The 20,965-nt window shown below is 46.1% G+C and overlaps 1 protein-coding gene across 1 annotated transcript in view; it reads right to left on the bottom strand.

Moving 5' to 3' along the window:
• The window catches only part of LOC147674072 (cysteine-rich venom protein tigrin-like), a 457,335-nt gene that overhangs the window by 269,260 nt on the left and 167,110 nt on the right, over positions 1-20,965 (bottom strand). Inside the window, exons 3-4 of the mRNA XM_086946456.1 lie at positions 19,316-19,423; positions 19,124-19,221 (exon numbers count right to left, since the gene is read on the bottom strand). Of these exons, the coding sequence (XP_086802582.1) occupies positions 19,124-19,221; positions 19,316-19,423 (206 nt within the window). The remainder of the gene's footprint in view (positions 1-19,123; positions 19,222-19,315; positions 19,424-20,965) is intronic.

Raw genomic sequence — 20,965 nt, 5'->3', positions numbered from 1 at the left:
GGTTCTACTTAGACAGGTTTATGAAATGGAACTTGCTTTGGCTAAAACTAGGGGATCGCGTTCTTGGTTGAAATTTAATCAGATTTGGACTGACCAGTTATGGGAACCACAAAGCGTTATTTACCCATGATGGTGTTTTATCTTCTTCTTTTTTTGTCTTTTATTTGTGGCTTTAAAGGTATAAGATTTTTGTTTTTTTCTTTTTCTTTAATTTTTGTACCTTCTTTGTTTACTTAATTAGTCATTCTATTTTTCTTGTTATTGTGTCCACCTCTCTAATGTAAGGACATGTATATGATATCTGTTACATTTATGGCTTAAAAAAATAAAAAATATTAAAAAAATAAAGTATATTATAATAAAACACAATATAAACGTGTATAATTAGTATTTGTTTTTAATTATAACCATACTATATAATTGTAAAACTATTAAAATACATCTTAAAAATAAGTGACTAAAATTAATATGAAATAAAAATAAATGTAAAAAACTGACCACGCATAGAAAATGAAATGTTTTCATTTTTAAAATATACACTTTTATAATGCCTCAAAATGTTTTACAAAAGTACTGAAAGAAATAGCTAATAGTTATTTCAAACCAAAACATTAAAAAAATAAAGAAAATATTCATATACCCTTCAAGATTTGGAAAAAATACATATATTTGGATGGTGGGAGGGGAGAATCAGATATACTATTCTAAGTCTAATATAAAAGATGTTAGAGAAAATGCATACATTTGGATTGGGTTGTGTGTAAAATATAGTCAATAAACATTGAACAAAGTATATACATTAGAGCGGGCATATTTACTATTCTAAGTCCAATCTAACATACATAGGGAAAAGTGAAAGTAATGGGGGTCAGATTTACTATTGTAACTCAAGTCTAGCAAAAAATGGGTAAATGTATACATTGGAAGGGTTAGATATACTAGACTAACTCCAGTCTAACAAAAACTGAGCAAAGTATATAAGCAGGTGTTGGCAGAATCGCTCTTCTGCTTGTTCTCATATTTTTTGCATTATTTGATCCCTTTATTCTCTTTTGTTTTTCATTGAACTGCAATTACCCACTTCACCTTTACCGCTGGCCCTGACTTGCCTTTTACTAGTTTGAAGTCTGAAAATGTCTATGTGTGCTTACCTTGTTTGTGAACTCTCTTTCTGAATTACTCTGATTTTTCCACTCCTCTTCCCCCTCGCTCAGACCTCTCTTCCCTTACTACTGACTTGCATCCAAGCCTGTCTTGGTTTTACTATTTGTGTTATGTTTGCTCAATGTAACTCAGTTTCCTTCCCATGTAAGCTTGTCTAGATTTTACCATTCTCAAAAATACCACTGCTGGTCCTAATGGCCTTAACAATCGTCGCCTCATATCTAACCTCCCTCTTCTCTCCAAAGCCCTGGAAAAATGTGCCCTGCTCCAATTGGATAAACACATTGACGCTTTCAATCTTCTTGACCCCTTGCAATCAGGCTTCAGAAAAGGCTGTAGGACTGAAACTGCCATGGTTAATATAGTTGATGACATTCATCACTCCCTCGACAAAGGTGAGTCGTGCCTACTCATTCTCCTCAACCTTTCTGCCACATTTGATACAGTTAACCACTCTGCCTTACTTAACACACTTAAAGTTCGCTTTGGCCTTAATGGGACTGTTCTCAAATGGTTCACCTCTTTTCTACAACACAGAACTCAACAAATCAAAATCCATGACTGCCTCTCTAACCCTACCCCTGTCTCCCTAGGTGGCCCTCAGGGATCTATTCTCTCTCCCTCTCTCTATAACCTCTTCATGGAACCCCTTACCCTCATTCTAAAGCAAGCTGGAATCAATTACCACTTCTATGCCGATGATGCGCAACTTTACTAAAGATTAAATCCCACTCCGACATTCTACACCTCAATAACACCCTGACTAAAATCCAATCCTGGTTCCACCACAATCATCTCAAACTCACTGGTTAGAGCAGGCAGACCCTGAAGCAGAGGTCAAACCCGGGACCAGGGTTCAATTCCCGACGCGGCAGGGTCTTGAGCTCAAATGTCCACGGACTCGATAATTCTCGCTTCGGTGCCTGACCTAATCATGGGTTCACACTCTGCAACTCTGGGCATTAAGCTTGCTAAATCTCCACAACGGCCCCCCCCCCCCGCGGCGGGATGCCTGGCTTTCACCTTGGGGATGCCCTGTAGGGGCTATCTCACAGGGAAAAGCCAGGACGGGTTCCCAAGGCAAGCGCGGAGATATCCCTTCGGGGGTCGATTCAGGCGCTATATAAGAAACATAATAATAATAATAATAATAATAACCCTTAAAAAAACGTAATCATTCTCTTCTCTCCTAAAAACAGCCTGCTCCCCATCCATTCCTGGATCGCTGACCTTAACGCCCTCAACTGCTCGCTCACCTTATCCAACTCAGTAAAATCTCTCAGCATCTCCATTGACAATAAACTAACTCTTTTCTCCCATATAAAAAATGTGGCTAAAGGAGTTCTCTTCACTCTTCGTCACCTCAAGAAAATCAAACCCTTTATTCCTGTGGATGACTTAAAATCAGAGGTCCAATCACTGGTCCTCTTGTGAATAGACTATGGTAACACTATACTCTCTGGAATACCCAAAATACACTTAACTCCACTCAAAACTGTACTCAACCTAGCCGCTAGGCTCATCACCGACTACAAACGTTAAGACCACATCTCCCCTGCCCTTCAAGCCCTCAAATGGCTGCCCATCAAAGGTAAATCCTCCTACAAGATTGCATGCATTACACACAAAGCCCTTCACCAAAACACCCCGCTGTACCTCTCAGATAAACTCCACAAAGCGGGCTGCTCCCGGCAGTTGAGGAGCACCAACGCTCTCGTTCTTGTCCACCCTCTGTTAAATGAGAAATCCATGCAATCCCGCTCCTTCTCCGGAAACGCCCCAGCCATCTGGAATTCCCTCTCTAAAGACCTCCAGTGTAATCCCTCCTACTCCAGCTTCAAAAGAGACCTCAAATTGCACCTTCTTAGTAAATACTGGTGTCCATAATTCTCTACTTCGGTCGCTGGCGTCCACTCTGCCGTCCCATCTATGGTTCCCCCAATTGCCCTCAGGTCTCTCACCCCTCCATTTCTCCCTCGTTATGATTCCCCAGTATGCTACTCCCTCCCCTTTGCTCCCAATCCCCCCGCCCTGTCTCCGCCTGTGCCTTACCCTACTCCCTCCCTTCGCCCCTTGCTCCCCTCCCTTTCCACGCCTATCTGTTCCAGGTCTACTCCTCCCTCCCCTTCCTCAATCTCCCTCCATCCTTACAACTTCCCCTGCTCCTATTTACTCTTCACTCTCATTCCCAAGAATAACTTACTCTGTACTCTCTATAGCTTTATGTAATCTTTATGTAAATAGCCCATTTTGTAATATTAGTTTTGTCCTTTTTGTTCTAATGGTTTATAATTCTATCTCCAGTCTAACAAAGAACATATACTTGGGGGTTCACTGTCACTACACCAAATAATATAAGTACTTCAAAAAAAAATTTTCAAATGAAAACCATTAAAATATATAGTTAAACAAACAAGTACGTTTTAATGTTTAAATAATTAAAACAATTAATAAAAATAATATTAAAATGTATTTCTTAGTAGCAACAGAATAACTCAAATAACTTAAAGCAAACATTAAACTCTCTGTCTCTCATTACAATGTCGGTAATGACGAGCGTCCGACAGCCTTTGTAGCGGGATGGAGACCACCCGACATGCAGTTGGTGGCTCCACCCACCTCATTACGAAGCGACCACCATGAAGACAGTCGGAAACATGCCTTTTCAATTGCGGCTTGTGCTGTGGCCCAAAAAAGGGCTGCAGCACAAACCACAATTGAAAAAGGCATTAGTTGATCCACCATGTGCCAGGAACCATGCTGTGCTTGTCACACGTTGCATGGATGTTTGGGGGCACCACAAGTGGGCCCCCTGACTCCATAGCAGAGGCCAATAGAGGGGCCCCCAAAGTCCCATTCCATCTGCCTTTACCTAACAGTCAGAGGGACAGAGGGAAAACGGGCATCGTTCGTAATCCCTACGGGAGTGCCTCCACAATCATCACTATGCAAGGGTCAGATCCCAGCCTCCGATGTCGGGCAGACCGCCATTGATGGCCAGTCGTGGTAATCTGTCCGACATCATAATCGGGAGGAGTCTGGGCGGTGAGGAGTCTGGGCACGGATCTGGGCGGCCCAGGTGCGGAAGTTGCACGCGCACGGAGCCTGGGAGAGCGCCTGCCCCGCAGGGACGCGTCCTGCAGCCAACACAGCCTCTGTCTTGGAGGTGAGGCGGGGGACCGGTGTCTGACCTGTGTCGGCAGCCTGGGAAGCCCCCCAGGGGCCGTGACTGTTGGGTTGGGCAGGGCTGCCCCTGAGAATCGAGCTGTTCCTGTCTGGGGGCCACGACTGCTACGGAGGACATCACTGGTTCCCCCGGGGCTTGGGGGGCACAGAGGCTTGGGTGCACCCAAACTGCGATGAGGCCTGAATTGGATGGCAACTGTGTGAGGCTGGCTGCTTGTGTCTCACGCTACTCAGGAAGACATCCCCACTTGCGTTTAGCGCTCTCTTAGGCCGCCAATACTAAGTGCCGGGCGCCATCTTAGCGGAGCTGTGGGCGCCATCTTGACTCGCCTGTGGGGCAGGCGGAGAGGACGCTAGCATCGAAGGAATGTACTGCTTGTCCTGACTGTAAGGTGGGGGCCGCTGACGCTTTGCTGCTGGCGCCTGTCTGTCTGTGATCGAGCGGGAGTCACCTGGGACTGTCTTGGTGAGTCGCAGCGGTGAGCTGGGGTACTTGGTGGATTGCTGCTGCTGCGCATGTGGGACCGGCACCGGCTGGCGGGGACTGAGACTGGACGGCTATTGTGGCCACACCTGGCTGGAGATTGCCCCTAGCCTGGACAGTAGTGCTGGAGCAGATAATCGCATTGGGAGCTACCCGGGGCCAACTTAGCGACTATCTCTGTTGCCCCTGGGCTGCGACAGCTGAGACCGGGCACTGGGCGCCACTAGCTGACGGAGTTGCGCTCTCCTTGGGGGTTGTTGGTCCTCTCTAGTTTGGTGCGGCTGTCGGGACGATCGCCTCTGGCCCATGCTGGGTGGTGTGCTTCAGGGGAAAACTCTGTGCTACGGGACTTGTGTGCTATCTTTCGAACCTTGCTGCTGAGGCCCTGCTCGCTAGGTTCTGGGAGCTGTTGAGGGGAAGTGGCAGCGACTTCTTGCACAGATTTACTGGTGCGGGCCCCCGCAAGACTGGAGTGGTGCACCTCCGCTGGACAGTGTGGTGCAGGTTGACCTTTCCCCCCCTTCCCTTCGAGGTACCAGAGGGGTGAGTGTGGACTCCTAGGTGCCGGCGCCTTGCCTGGGGGGACGCCTGGGTTTGACTCGGAGACTCCTTGAGCAGCGCCTACTGGCATTGGACTAGGGAAGTGCTTACCTAGCGGAACCCTCTGTGGGGACCTGGATCAACAGACTGGGCAACTGCCGGTGTGAGTGGATGCCCTCTGCGCAGCAACTCGTAATGGGCAGGCTCAGAGATAAAGGACCAAGTCAGCCGCATGGCTCACTGGGTGATGGTCTGGGTCCGGCAGAGGCCCTTGCAGGCAAAATGGACTCCGTACAGGCTGCGGTGGAGCGCATTGGCACCACAACGGAGCAGACAAAGACATCCCTTGAGAACCGAATCGATAAAGTAACGTCGGATTTCACCTTGCTCCGCGCAGACCATCGTAAGCTGCTGGACACAGTCATGGACCAACGCCAAACATTTCAGGGACTGCAGCCGGTGGTTCAACAACATACCTCGGCGCTTCAGGACATCCTCGACAGAGTACACGTACTGGAGGATCGTATGGAAGATGCGGAAGGCCGCTCCCGCCGTAATAATGTCCGCGTGGTCGGGCTACCGGAAGGCGAAGAGGGGAAAGATCCGGAGGGATTCACAGAGTCCTGGCTGAGGGACCTTCTGCCCCCGGAGGTGTTGTCCCAGCACTTTGTGGTGGAGCGAGCGCACAGGGTGCCGACGCACAAGCCTCGCCCTGGAGCCCGACCTCGCCCGTTCCTTTTTCAACTGCTTAATTATCGGTACCGGGACGTGGTGCTGAGAGAAACAAGGAAACTGGACACCCTCACAGTCGGGAGCAGTCGCGTGATGTTCTTCCCTGACTACAAGGCGACGGTGCAGGGACGACGAAGCACCTATCTGGCGGTGAAGAAGCAGTTGTGGGAGTTAGGTCTTCCGTACTCCTTCCTGTTCCCCTCCCGACTCAGAGTGATCACCAAGGATGGGGCCCGCTTCTTTGATGTGCCATCAGACGTTTGGGACTGGCTGGAGGAAACTGGGCAGTGGAAGGGCGCGCGGCCTGAGCTCGCAGAGGGAGCTGGTGAATGGCAGGTGCAGAAGTCAAGGAGGCGTAGACACCGGGGTGCCCATCGTTGCCCGAACACCGGCCCAGAGGCTCCCAACCTGGAGGAAAAGCGCCTCGAGCGTCAGGAAGCCCTTGAAATGGTCGTGAACCTGGGAGTGATACATGGCGAGAGCAGGCAGAACTCGAAGACACGGAGCGAGTCAGGCAATAGCGACCCATCCTCACCTTCAACGGTGCTCTCTGATGATGCGGCCATGCCGGTAGTGACACCACAGACGGCGGACCTACTCATGTGATATCCCCAGGGGGCCTTGGGATGTAGGGAACTTGCTGCTAGCTTCTTGGCTGTTGATGACACTGTCTTGCCTCCTACTGTTGCTGTGTGCGAGAAAGAGTGGCTGCTGGGATATGAATGCCTCCCCTAGAGTGTGGTAGTATGGCCACAAATGCTTGTTGGGCTGCGGGGCAGCGGGCTGTGATCACTGGAATGCGACCGGCACATGCTGCTAACTACCTAGCGTAGGGGGCTCCTTTACGGGAGACGCATGCCACTGCAGAGTAGGTGGGGTGTTCGGTGCAAGGGGGCACCTCCCGAGACCTCAAGCGATAAGTGTTAGGGGTGCAGCGCACTGAGATTGTTGGCGGCGCACAAACCTAATCAGCGACCACGCTGAGTTAAGCTCACTATAGTGAGGTGGATCTTGACACTGTTTGGACGTACGTTCCAATGGGGACTCGCCCTTCCTGTTATATTGTTTGTAACCGTTCACATGTTTTTAAATGCAGCTCTTTGGTCTTCATGCCCACGTTGGTGTCCCCAGACCCCCTCCCGGGAGCTCCCTCCCTCCGGCGCGTGTGCTCATAGAACTGGCTCATGGCACACACTAACCTAATGTCCTGGAACATCCGCGGTATGCATACCCCCTCTCGCCGATACTCAGTATTCTCCTACCTCCAGCGTCACGGGGTGGGAATAGCATTTCTCCAGGAGACACATATGACATTGGCCGAACTAGACAAGCTGCGCAGGTGCTGGAGAGGACAGATCTTTGGCACAACCTTTTCTGCACACGCGCGCAGCACTTTGATTTAGGTGCGGGCGGGTGTCCCATTCATCTGCACAGGCACACGGGTGGATCCTGCGGGTAGGTACACGCTGGCGTGAGGGCGTCTGAATGGCCAGGTAATACTGCTAGGGTCGCTGTACGCTCCAAATGTGGAGCAGTCTGCTTATTTAGAGAGCTTGAATCATATCCTTCACCCGTATGCTGGGCTCCCCTGGCTGCTTCGGGGGGGGGGCTTCAACATGGTGCTGGACATGCACTTGAATAGATCCTTCCCTCCCCTTCGGGCTGCAACAGTAGCGTCCACCGCGCATGCATTCAGGAATTGGTTCACTCACTGGGGGGTATGTGACCTCTGGCACGTACAACATCCTGCAGACAGAACCTACTCCTTCTATTCCCCAGTATACGACCTCCACGTTTGCCTGGACAGAATACTAGGTACACAGTCCTTGCTTCCGCTACTTGCTGAGTCCGAATACCTAGGAAGGACGAACTCAGACCACAATCCGCTTTGGTTTAAGATCAGTTGGGAGGCAGACTGCCCCCTGTGCCCATGTGGCAGCTACAGCCAGCTGCACTTGAGGATGCTGAGTTTCAGTCGTCATTGGGCACGACCATTCTGGCCTATTTCGAGGATAATGCGGGGTCGGCAAGCAGCACACTGGTGGAGTGGGAGGCGCATAAAGTGGCTATCCACGGGCACTGCCTAGGGGCCATGTGGAACATCCGTAAAAAGTTATCGGTCTCCCTGGCGAAACTGGAGTTGGAGCTCCTCCGCTACGAAGGGGACAGTGAGGGGACGGGCAAGCACTCGCGTGCGCTCGGCAAACTGCGTACTGGGCACACGCTGCTTCTGGAGCTGCTGCGCTGTCATAATTACGCGGCACACACAGCCAGGACGCACGCCAAAGCGGATAGAGCAGGTTGGTTGCTGGCCTGGCTGGTGCAAAGCGAAGGACGCCCTGTCCCCATGGGTGCGCTGTGCACTGCGGAAGGAGTCATGGTGTACACTCAGAGGGAAATTCATTGTGCCCTGAATGCGCATTATAAGCAGCTCTATCAGTCTGGAGGTACAGGGCCTCGAACCGCGCTGGAGGCGTTCTTGGACGCCCTCGTCTTACCAGTGGCAATGGAAGATCATAGGGGCGGACTCAACGCTCCACTCACCCTGGAGGAAGTGGGTGATGCGATTGGAGACATAGCGACAGGAAAACCCCCCGGGCCTGATGGCCTGCCTGCGGAATATTATAAGGCAAATAGAGACACTCTGGCGCCTCTGCTACTACAGTTGTTCAATACGGCCCTAGACGAGGGCTCGCTCCCCCGTACCTTGCAGGAAGCATTCCTTGTCTCCCTGCCTAAGCCGGACCGGGACCCCACCGCTTTGGGTTCGTACAGGCCGCTCGCAATGCTGAACGTGGACTATAAATTCTTTGCGAAAATCTTAGCAGAGCGCCTCGCAGCAGTGGTCCCACACCTAGTGCACCCTGACCAGAACGGGTTTGTGCCGGCACGGTCCACATCCCTGAATCTCAGGCGATTCTTTCGAGTGGAGGCGGAGGCCTGAGCTCGCAGAGGGAGGTGGTGAATGGCAGGTGCAGAAGTCAAGGAGGCGTAGACACCGGGGTGCCCATCGTTGCCCGAACACCGGCCCAGAGGCTCCCAACCTGAAGGAAAAGCGCCTCGAGCGGCAGGAAGCCCTTGAAATGGTCGTGAACCTGGGAGTGATACATGGCGAGAGCAGGCAGAACTCGAAGACACGGAGCGAGTCAGGCAACAGCGACCCATCCTCACCTTCAACGGTGCTCTCTGATGATGCGGCCATGCCGGTAGTGACACCACAGACGGCGGACCTACTCATGTGATATCCCCAGGGGGCCTTGGGATGTAGGGAACTTGCTGCTAGCTTCTTGGCTGTTGATGATACTGTCTTGCCTCCTACTGTTGCTGTGTGCGAGAAAGAGTGGCTGCTGGGATATGAATGCCTCCCCTAGAGTGTGGCAGTATGGCCACAAATGCTTGTTGGGCTGCGGGGCAGCGGGCTGTGATCACTGGAATGCGACCGGCACATGCTGCTAACTACCTAGCGTAGGGGGCTCCTTTACGGGAGACGCATGCCACTGCAGAGTAGGTGGGGTGTTCGGTGCAAGGGGGCACCTCCCGAGACCTCAAGCGATAAGTGTTAGGGGTGCAGCGCACTGAGATTGTTGGCGGCGCACAAACCTAATCAGCGACCACGCTGAGTTAAGCTCACTATAGTGAGGTGGATCTTGACACTGTTTGGACGTACGTTCCAATGGGGACTCGCCCTTCCTGTTATATTGTTTGTAACCGTTCACATGTTTTTAAACTCAGAGGGAAATTCATCGTGCCCTGAATGCGCATTATAAGCAGCTCTATCAGTCTGGAGGTACAGGGCCTCGAACCGCGCTGGAGGCGTTCTTGGACGCCCTCGTCTTACCAGTGGCAATGGAAGATCATAGGGGCGGACTCAACGCTCCACTCACCCTGGAGGAAGTGGGTGATGCGATTGGAGACATGGCGACAGGAAAACCCCCCGGGCCTGATGGCCTGCCTGCGGAATATTATAAGGCAAATAGAGACACTCTGGCGCCTCTGCTACTACAGTTGTTCAATACGGCCTTAGACGAGGGCTCGCTCCCCCGTACCTTGCATCCCCCATCGCTTTGGGTTCGTACAGGCCGCTCGCAATGCTGAACGTGGACTATAAATTCTTTGCGAAAATCTTAGCAGAGCGTCTCGCAGCAGTGGTCCCACACCTAGTGCACCCTGACCAGAACGGGTTTGTGCCGGCACGGTCCACATCCCTGAATCTCAGGCGATTCTTTCGAGTGGAGGCGGAGGCAACAAGATTCTGGCCCAGGGCAGGATGTCTGATCATCGACTTGGAGAAGGCTTTCGACTGTCTGGAGTGGAGGTAACTTGCTGCGGTGCTTTCGCGCTACGAGCTGGGTGAGGGCTTCTTGCAGGCGATTCAACTTCTCTACACGAATCCTACGGTTCGGGTGCGGCTGGGTCCATATATTTCCGAAGCAGTGGCGGTGGGCCGGGGCACCTGCCAGGGCTGTCCCCTGTCCCCGCTGCTGTTTGCGATAGTGGTGGAGCCATTGGCGTAACAGCTGCGACAGACACTGGGCACGGGGATTCCGCTGGGAGATGCGACCCATCAGGTCTCGATCTATGCAGACGACCTGCTACTGTTTGTTAGGGATGTGGCGCATATACCGGAGAGGCTGGCCCAGGTGCTGGAGCAGTTTGCGGTTGTCTCGGGGCTCAAAGTGAACGCGGGAAAGTCATGTCTCTATGCCTTCGACCCAGAAACAGATGATCCGGGGTATTGCCTAGGTGAAACGCGTGTCCAATGGAAGGCGGACACTTTTCTGTACCTCGGGGTGCAGATTTACAGGCCGGCGGCTAATCTATTTGACAGCAATCTGGGTAGGGCTGTGACGGCACTTCGATCCCAAATCCGTTTTTGGACTACCTTGCCGCTGACCACGACAGGCAGGGTGGCCTTGACCAAAATGATTATGCTCCCTACACTCCTGTACTTTTTTGTCAATCTGCCCCTCTATGTGCCGCCCTCCTTCTACACATCGCTCAACAAAATGCCTCGGGACTTCATATGGGGACCCTCCAGACACCGGTTGGCGCTTGGGAAATTGTTCCTCCCAACAGATAGTGGCAGGCTGGCTGCCCCCTACTTTGAGCAATATTATCTGGCGGCACAGCTGCAGTGGATCGCCAGATGGCTGGCAGACAGAGGTAGGGAAGACACCGCAACAGTGGATCCGCAGTACCCACTGGAGCGCATCACACAGCTGTTCCACCCATTGGCGACGCCGACATGGCCTGCCCCGCTACTGCTGGCGGTAGCTTACAAGTGTTTTCGTAGAGCACTTTACATTACCCGGGGGGTTCTTACATATGAGCCTGCGGTGCCGCTTGAGGCTTTCCTGGGGGGTGACGGAGTCCTCGCACGACCCATGTTAGACCATTGGAAAGAAGCAGATATACAGATACTGGGACACCTCTACCGGGACGGCGTGCTGGTCCCGTATGAGACACTGGTAGAGGAAGATGGGCTTCCCCCGGGGGGGTTCCTCCTGCACCGGTCTCTGGTGGCGTCAGAGCCTGAGACTCATTTAACCATACAATACCTGCATGTCATGGGGTGGAGCAGACACCTGGTGCATTGGTTTGCGGGGTCATTGAGGATACACACAGGGGTTAGTTTGACTTCCCTCAGGGTCAAATGGGAGCGGAACATGGGTAGGGCACTATCTGACAAAGACTGGGGCAAAATACTCAAAAGTCCAGTGCGCATTCCCAGAAATCTAAGATTCCGTCAAATACAGCTCTATATAGTGCATAGGGCCTACCTCACCCCTGCACTCATAAATATATATTTCCACTGCGCGGACGCGTCCTGCCCCAGGTGCGGAGAGCTGGATGCAGGACTTCTCCACCTTCTATGGAGCTGTCCCAGGCGGACCTCCTATTGGGGCTCAATAGGCGCGTTACTCCGTAGATGCACTGGTCGTACCATACCTCTGGAGTGGCCGGAGTATATTCTGCATCAATTTAAGAGGCCACCCAAAGACAGTGCATCTTCTCGCTTCTTAGACCTGGGGTTAGTGGTAGCCGTGCGTCTCCTCGTGAGGCGTTGGAAGGCGGGTGATCCGCCGACTACGCAGGCGTTCATCTCTTCCCTTCAGACGTGGGCCCGGGCGGAATCGACGGCTATACGCAGGGAGGAAACGGTCGGTCTCCGGAGGGAGCCAATGGCGGAGCGGTGGGAATGCTTGTTGAGTGCCTTGCAGCGGGCCGGGGAGACGGGGGCGCAAGAGCAGTCGAGGATTGAGTGGTATTGCTGGAACGGGTGGGGTATGCTGCGTGATGTGTTCCAGTTCAACCAACTAGTTGGAGAACCCCTTAACCTGTGAGGGCACTTGGGCTCCCGGAGTGCATTATAACTGCGAACAGAGTAGGGGAGAGTGCGGGGAGGTGGGAGGGGGGGCTGTCCTAGATGTGTGTGGGGGGCAGTAGGTATTGGTTTTTTCCTGCAGCAGCAATTGTTTCTACGTATATTCCGTTCACTGTTTGGTTTCAACTGTTTTATATACGAAAATGTCAATCTTGTGCGCATACCCGGTGCTGAGAGGATCCATCCTCATTTACGTTGATACACAGAGACTCAGCGGGTGGACACCTGTGGACTTGCCCTGGGGTGCTGGCCCTGGCAGCACGTGCTTGGCCAGCGCTGGGTGGGTAACCTTACTCTTAATGTGCATACAATTTTGTGCCCCATGATTAGCAGGTAGAGAGACTGCAGTAGTATGCCTGATATACCCTGATGCTGTGTCGTCAGCGAGGGCCAGGGACAAGTCCGCTGCAATGTGCTGTTTATCACTGTACTGTTTCTTAACCCCTTGCGTGCGGCGGGAATTCCCCGCCCATGCTGACTCCGCCTTGCGCGGGCGGAGTCATGACGGAACGGTTCCGTCATCAGCACAGCTCACCCGTAGCTGATGACGGAACCGCTCCGTCGTCAGCATGCAAGGGGTTAAATAAATACTAATAAAACAGATTTGACAAAAAAAGTAGCAATACAAAGATATACATAATTAACCCATAATTAAATAACCTTAATTATTATATAATTTAAAATAAAATACTACCAATCCTTCAATTAAAAAAAAACTATATTTTATTTAATGGTTTGCGTGGGTCTAAAGCAAGGAATGTCTCCCATACAGCCCTCCCATGATTTGCTGGGGAGACGAAATCAACCTTGTCTAGTAATAGTGAATGGGAGAGAGGATGAATGTAGCCCAGGATGTAGTCCATGATGTCCTGTGACTGCATTTTCCTTAAGCAAATACAATTCCTGTCATGGAATATAGATGGTCTATGCAGTAAACTGGTAGATCGGGCTTGGACTGATTTTATTCATTCTTTCTAGCTCTGTTGTTTCGAGGAGACATGGGTGGTCGGACTGATCCATAAATCAGGGTTTAGAACCTTTTACATTAATGCTCTCCCTACTACTATGGGCCATTCATCAGGGGGCCTTATCATCTGGGTTAAGATCTCAGTTACTGATGTAATCAAGGAGATGTGTATTAATTCCCTGGATACTCTGTGATTAAATATCAGGACAAGGAATGAGCATTCTGTATATTTATGTAACATTTATGATAGATCTACATCCTAGAATAAAGAGTCCCCTACCCTCTACGTTTTAGAGGAACATTTCCGCTCCCTTGAAGGCAGCCCCTATTTAATTTTAGTGGGAGATGTCAATATGACTTTTGAGCAATTGACTGCATTACTTCTGTTTCTGAGCAAAAGTAAGAGATATTAAGCATCCCACTTCTAGATGCAATCCCTTTATCAAAGTGGTTTGTAGCTGCTAAGCAATTAGCTTCTCTAACCATCTCGTACAGACTGCATGCATTTAATGGTCATACTGAATCAGATAAGGAACAAGCTTATGCCTTTTAAGAGGGTGTTCCAAAAATAGGATAGACTATGTTCTACTTGATATAGAATTGTGGGATACGCTAGTGAGTTTCAAGATTATTTCTAGATGCAATAGCAATCAATATGCACTCTATTTAATAATGGGCAAAGGGTTGTAACACGATGAAGCTTATCAGAATGTAATGTCCACTGTTGAGCCATTAGTTGGGAACAAGAGGAGGGTGATCAAGTGACCTAAAGTAACACCTACTAATTCTAGTCTCAAATAAATTTATAATCTTTATTCTCTTGCACCAATTGTGGACATGCCCCATTATGAAATTCCCATTGTTGATATGCATAGTTCTTTATTAAATGCTTGAAAGCTTCAAAGTCAGGCAAAACAAGGCACATTCACTAGTATACAGGCAAGTGCCAGAAGGTTAAATCAGACCTGATTTTAGTTATTAACTCTTGGGATCGCCAGCAATTCGTGCTACAAGTGGGTGATATGAGCGATTGGTACATTCATGCAAACTCAAATGGAATGATGACAATTGGAAACACTTTTCAGAGGCCTACCAAAGAAGGGACAATACCTTGTTCTGGCATATCTTGGCTCATGGCATTCTGGAAGAGAGCACATAACTTGAATATTTTATCCAGTGACATGTATGGGTTAATCGCCTGTCTAAAATACATTCTTTACATACCAAGATAGAGAGGTTGAATCTTAAAACCCCATAGATAATGGAAATATTTTTAATGTTGGTGAGGCAAGATCATACTCTCCATTAGTGAAACTGTGGAAGCCATAGAATCACTTCACCCAGGTAAGGCTCCTTTTCCTGATAAGGTACCTAGAGATCTTTATTATTTGGACATTGCAGTCTGGGCTCCATATATCAATGTACTTTCAAAAGCTACTATGGCAGGAACTCCCATTCCTGATTCTTGGGCCGGGGCAGAAATCCTCCCGATCTACAAAAAAGGTAACAGAAGTAACCCCTCTAACTATAGGCCCATTAGTTTGCTGGATAATTTCCAGAAGATGTTCAGCATACAGGTCTTGGTAAGGTTTCAGGAATGGGCCTTTCCAAGCAAGGCGGAGATCTTATCACCTTTTTTAAGCTGGTTTTAGAGCTACTGTTAAGACAATGAATCAGGCTTTTAGATTGGTCCTTATCCTATTGAAATATATCAAGGTATCTAAAGAACACTTGCTTGTAGTCTTCGTAGACTCGAAGGCTGTCTTTGATCTTATTCCAACGGCTAAATGTGTTGTCTACTATGTATTATTTTAAGACTACATGAGAACAATGTGCCCAAGTGAGATGGGGAAGCAGGGAGAACTAACTAACAGAATTCCCAGAAAGAGAGGTGTACATCAAGGATGTGTCCAGGTGCCTACACTCTTCTCGTTATTCATTAATGATGCATTCAGATATTTATTTGAATTCTCCCATGATACCCCAAAGCTAGGTGGTAAATTCAACCTAGGACTGCAGTTTGCGGATGACATCTTGCGCATTTCAAGAATCCAGTAAGACGACAGAATTTGCTGAATAGATTCAAAACCGTTTATAACTCTAGGTGCGTCTGGATTAATACTCTTAAGACAAATCTTATGACATTTAGACTCCATAAATCCTTCCTTAGTAATTTGAGATCGGCAGAAAACATTCTAGAAGAGGTTGATCATTGCCTAATTAGCAACCAAGATAGACCACACTTTAGCTTAGTCCCCAAAAAAGTAAAGCAACAATTGTATATAGAGCCGCAGCCATTGTAAAACTGTACAGATCTCCAGCAAATAGATCAATATCTCTAGCTTTAGATGCCAACAGAGCCACAACTCATGTGGCAGCCCTTTATGGTATGGAGATCTGGGGGATGGGAAAACTGAAAGAGCTTATTATTTTGTTATTTTCAACTTATCACATAGTATCCCAGTTCTCCCATTGTTCTTTGACACATCTTTGGAAAAAATTGATAAATTGGTACATCTCAGGCCACTGTTGTATTAGGTTAGATTGTGGACCACCTCAGAGTTGGGACAATGTAGGAATGGTCTAAGAGAGTTTTGTGGTTAGATAAGGACACAACCTTTAACTGATTATGTCTTATAAAGCTCTGGTTAACTGCTTTAGATTGTGGGCTGGCCCTACGTCTTTAAATCCAGCAGCAAGAGATGCTTTAAAGAGGTCTTATTAGGCTTCCATTATAGAAAAGTGGCAATCTAACATTTAACCTGGCAGCTTGGCAGATACATTTTGGGATATTAAACCACCACCTGGGTATGAAGCATACCTGTATCAAATTGTTCCCAATAGGGCTAAAACCTTGTATATGAAATTTGGATTTGGTACTTTCATGCTCAGTTGCTTTACTTGAAAGGGGTACAGAAGGAAGTTCAACACTGATTTGTGTAAGGCATGTGTCGTAGGGAAAGAACATATTGTACATGTCTTGCTTTTTTGAGCCAGGTATCTCCTGGCAAGAAAGAAATGGATTCAACCCCTGTGCTGTAATCTAGGATTTCAGCAATTAGAGCCAGCCTAAAGGGTTTTGGTATCTTGTACAAGTACCAACATCTGTTTGGTTCCAAAGGAAACGCTAAACCTCTTTTAGTTTTGTTTTTAATCATTATTTTTTTTATTATATGTATTTTAAACTTCATAAATTGCACATTGTATATAATTGTTGCATGAATTGTGTGTATATAATGTTATTATGTGTTTTATGAGTATTTTCCTGAAATAAAAATATTCAACAAAAATATTTTTTAGAATAACATATATAATACAATAAATGCATAAATCAATACAAAAAAACAGAATAATTGAAAGAATAAAGTAAATAATATTTTAAACTTCACTATAACAGTATAACATTTACAACCAATATACTTATTTCGTATTTCATATAGCACTTACTACCCATATTACCACTGCTAAGATTTTTCTGGTCACAATATTTTAACCACATAAACGGTTTGACAATATTTCTAGTCAATATTAAAATTTAACATCCCCCCCACCATGGCCCCTTTGAACAAGTATTCATAGACAAAGTATAACGAAGTCTCGATGATGCACATGTGTCAGCTTGGCCCACCTCAGGTGGGGGGCAGGGAATATAAAGTGTAAAACTGAAAACATGATAAGAAATAAAATGCGAAATATCTAGTCAAAGAACAAATCAATATACTGAGAATTTATATTTCCCACAATGACAAAATATCACCCATGAAAGTTTATTCAGGTGAAAAATGCTAAGGGAGATTGTTAAGTATGATGAGAACACTTGAGAGAGGTAAGGCTGACTCTGGGGCTTGGCAAGGCTTAAGGGGGACCTAACTGGCATGCAGCAATGTTTGGACCTGCTTGACAAGTTCACCTTGGAACTTCATTTTTTTTCTTGAAGCAAAGTTTTCAAGTAGATATTGGTGAGGATAAAGTCAAATGATCGAGCTGCTGGGTATAGGATACACTGAGCTTGCAGTCCTTGAAAATCCTTATAACAATAACCCACTACTTGTGTTAGTGCATGTCCCCAGAACATCTAAAATGGAAATAAAATAAAAATAATCATGGAATCTTCATAACAGTTATTACAAATAGATGGGACAGTGTCATTTTTGCACTTTTACCAATAGCTTGTTGGACAACTCAAAGGCATGCAAGAGTATACTAAAGAGTACTTTAGTAACACTGTTTCTTTTTCTCATATATGCTTTTGTGAATTGGCCCCTTTTGTTTCGAGGTTTATGTTACCCGAATCAATCTCTTTATGGTCTCACAGTTTGTGGTCAATGTTTGACACCTAGGTGAAAGCTATTCTTTCCTCTAAAACTGAGATCTGGCATTAGCTCTTGCTCCATACTTTAAATATAGCTCAGAAAATACATCCAAATGTGTACAATGCTAGGTATAAGCTCACACCATGTTCTGAGAGTCAAATTATAAAAATAAAGAGTTTAACTAGCAATAAAAGGTTCTGCAAACCTTTGAGTGCATAAGCAATACTGGCATAGGGTTTCCACAGCTGCAAATGGTGCGTGCTATTGCCACATCAGGTTCAATGGCATAGAAACACATTTATGATTTGCAGACCCCAAAAATCAGCTAAGTTCCGTCCATCAAAAGGTGAGCTATGCAGGGTGTAGCAACAATGCAATTGATTCCTAACAAGCACCATCTCCATTTTGGCAATAGTCTTGGTCAATTTGGATGTTAATACAACACTGGCATTCCTGTACAAGCTTTTCATTAGGTAGTTGCAATCTTAAATCTGACTTGGTTGTGCCACATATTATTATATGCTTCCTTAAACAAACTTTGGCAAAGGCAATGGGTTTGATGCTCCCATTGGAGAGCTGACAATAGCAAAAAAAGGCTGCTGCAGTAAAAAAACAATTACAAAGGATTGCTTTATATATGTAATGCATGGATGGGAAATTAAATGTGTAATGACACAGTGAACTTTTCAAATATAAAATTGTCCCTCGTGTTTTCCAACATAAGGAGGAAAGATACACTGAAACAGCCAAGAAAAAGAAAGTGAGACTAAAATACTCCTAAGATTGTTCTTCGATTGTACTAAAACAAATTGTTGTGATTTTACTATGTTCTCTATGGTGCTATATAATGTACTTTGGGTTGTATGTAGAATGTAATGTTCATAGTACACCTGTTTCTATCCAACATAACTGCATTTCTCTACTGCAACGCACTTGGATAACTTGCTGCCCTCTTTTTCTTAGTTTTTATGTAATTCTCCTTGGTTTCTCATATGTCAATATTTTTATTACTTATGTTACTTTACTGTGATTTCATTTTGTATCATTCTTTTTGGAAAATCAATAAAAACAACTTGAAATAAAAGAAATACTCCTAAGGGCTAATGCAGGATGTGATAGGCAACATCTGAGGCTAATAACTAAATGCTTCTGAGGCAAAGAAGCCAATGATTTATGAAGGCTGAACCACAACCTCTTAGATCCTGTAGAGAATGCAATAAGTTTGCCTTGAATGATGCAGGCATCATTACACGTCGAAACTGAAAATAAAGCAGTATACATGTATTTTACATTTCTAAAATAGTGTTTTAATTCTGGCACTTTTGTCCACATCAATAGTTAGTCATACTTACGTGGGGCCATAGTTGCAAACAACATAGGTGAATTCCCCAGGACATCTTGACCCATTTAAATACCCACAGCCCAAATACTGTGTCCTAGCCCAAACAAGCTACAAAGGGAAAAAAGAAAATGAACTATTGTCAATGAAGATTAAAACATAATGTACTGTAAGACATCAGCAGTTTTTGATTATGATGTTTTACCTGTGTGTAGTGTCCACAGATAGGGCCTGAACAGAGCCCACGTGAGAAATTATACCAGATGACCTCATCCCACCAGGTCTTTAATGCAATATAAGTCCGAGAATATAACTGAAAGGAGAATCAAACACATATACATAGATAACATTGTGGAGTTTATTCTTGGATAGCTTTTAAATATATTCAGTTTTTGTTTGCTTTTTCGTAATAATTTTTACAAACCTTACAATTCAGTCATTTTTGAAAGGCTGCTTCAATGCTTATGCATCAGTTGTGACATTTCTAGGATTTAGTATTAACCGTTGGGCCTATTCACAAACCTATTTGTAGTATGTTTTGTACTACTGCAATAGCACTACAAATGTTCTACAAAATGATATTCACAAACTTATGTGCAGAGCTTATGCCTCTGCTGCTCTTATATGTTTCCATGCATAGATCTGTGCCCCAACAGCGGAGTCTCCGTACACATAAGTACATCTGGAAAATGGGGAATACTTACATCTAAAGGGAAGGGGATTAGGGAGGAGTAAGGAAAGGTTTAGGCAAGGCTACAGAGGGGCAAACATCCACCAACAAAATAATAAGCCCATTGCTATTCACAAACTTCCCTTCTAAAGTTACTACAGCTAAAATGGGATGCAAAAAGATAGTAGATTACTCCAGCTCAGTGCTGAAGAAAGTCCAGCACCACACATGGTCAACTACTGGCACTGCAACACAATTGCATGGAAACTAATTAAAGTATGGATTTAAAATAAAGCCCCATTGGAAATAATGTTACATTCAATTATTAAAAGTATCTAGAAATATAACTAAATATAATTTGATGTAAAAAAATATAAACATTAAAACTATTTATCATTTAATAATAAAATATTTCAATACACTTTTTGATTTAAATGTAAATGTTTATATAATATACGTACATTACTTTTTATTTATTCTACAAACCACTTTTAATAATTATTAATGCACAGTAAAAATCTATGTTTTTGACTTTAGGTGGGAATGTATTTTTTAATTTAAACTTCAGAAAAATTATTCAATACATTTAAATCAATTAACAATTGAACTCAAAATTATATTAGTAGTGTTGTAGCATATTTCTAAATTTAAAACAAATATATACAATTAGTTTACAATAATATATAATATAAAAATATTTAGACAATTTTCCCCATTTAAATCAACTTTTTTTACTTTTCCCTATACTATAAGGAGACTCTCCAGTCAGGCAGAGATCGGAGATTCTCAGATTGAGTTCCCGAACAACAAGACAGAGAAAGGCTGAAAAGGGAGAAAGAAGGAAGAAAAAAAATAGGAAAACAAAGACAATGGTGAAAAGGAGGGTTGAAAAGAAACCACAAGAGTGAAATAAAGAAGAAAGGTAGGGTGATGGAAGAAAGGTGTAAGGTGTAACACATTCTAGGCATGTTTGGGGTTACTAGCACTGGCATATTGCACCTCTAGTACTAGGCTCCTTCAAACTTTTTGGGGCTCTGCATCTATTCATTTATTTCTTTGTACAAACTAGGCTCTGACTAAAAACATAAGTATATAGTAAGGGTGCTATACCAGGACCCCCTCAATCAGGTACTTCTTACACAGGAGGGTATTCAAGTCTTTCCAGATGGGACAAAGCATCAGGCA

This window comes from Lissotriton vulgaris, chromosome 12 (genome assembly GCF_964263255.1).
Source record: "Lissotriton vulgaris chromosome 12, aLisVul1.2, whole genome shotgun sequence".
Classification (NCBI taxonomy): Eukaryota; Metazoa; Chordata; class Amphibia; order Caudata; family Salamandridae; genus Lissotriton; species Lissotriton vulgaris.
This window is presented reverse-complemented; position numbering and strand designations above follow the sequence as displayed.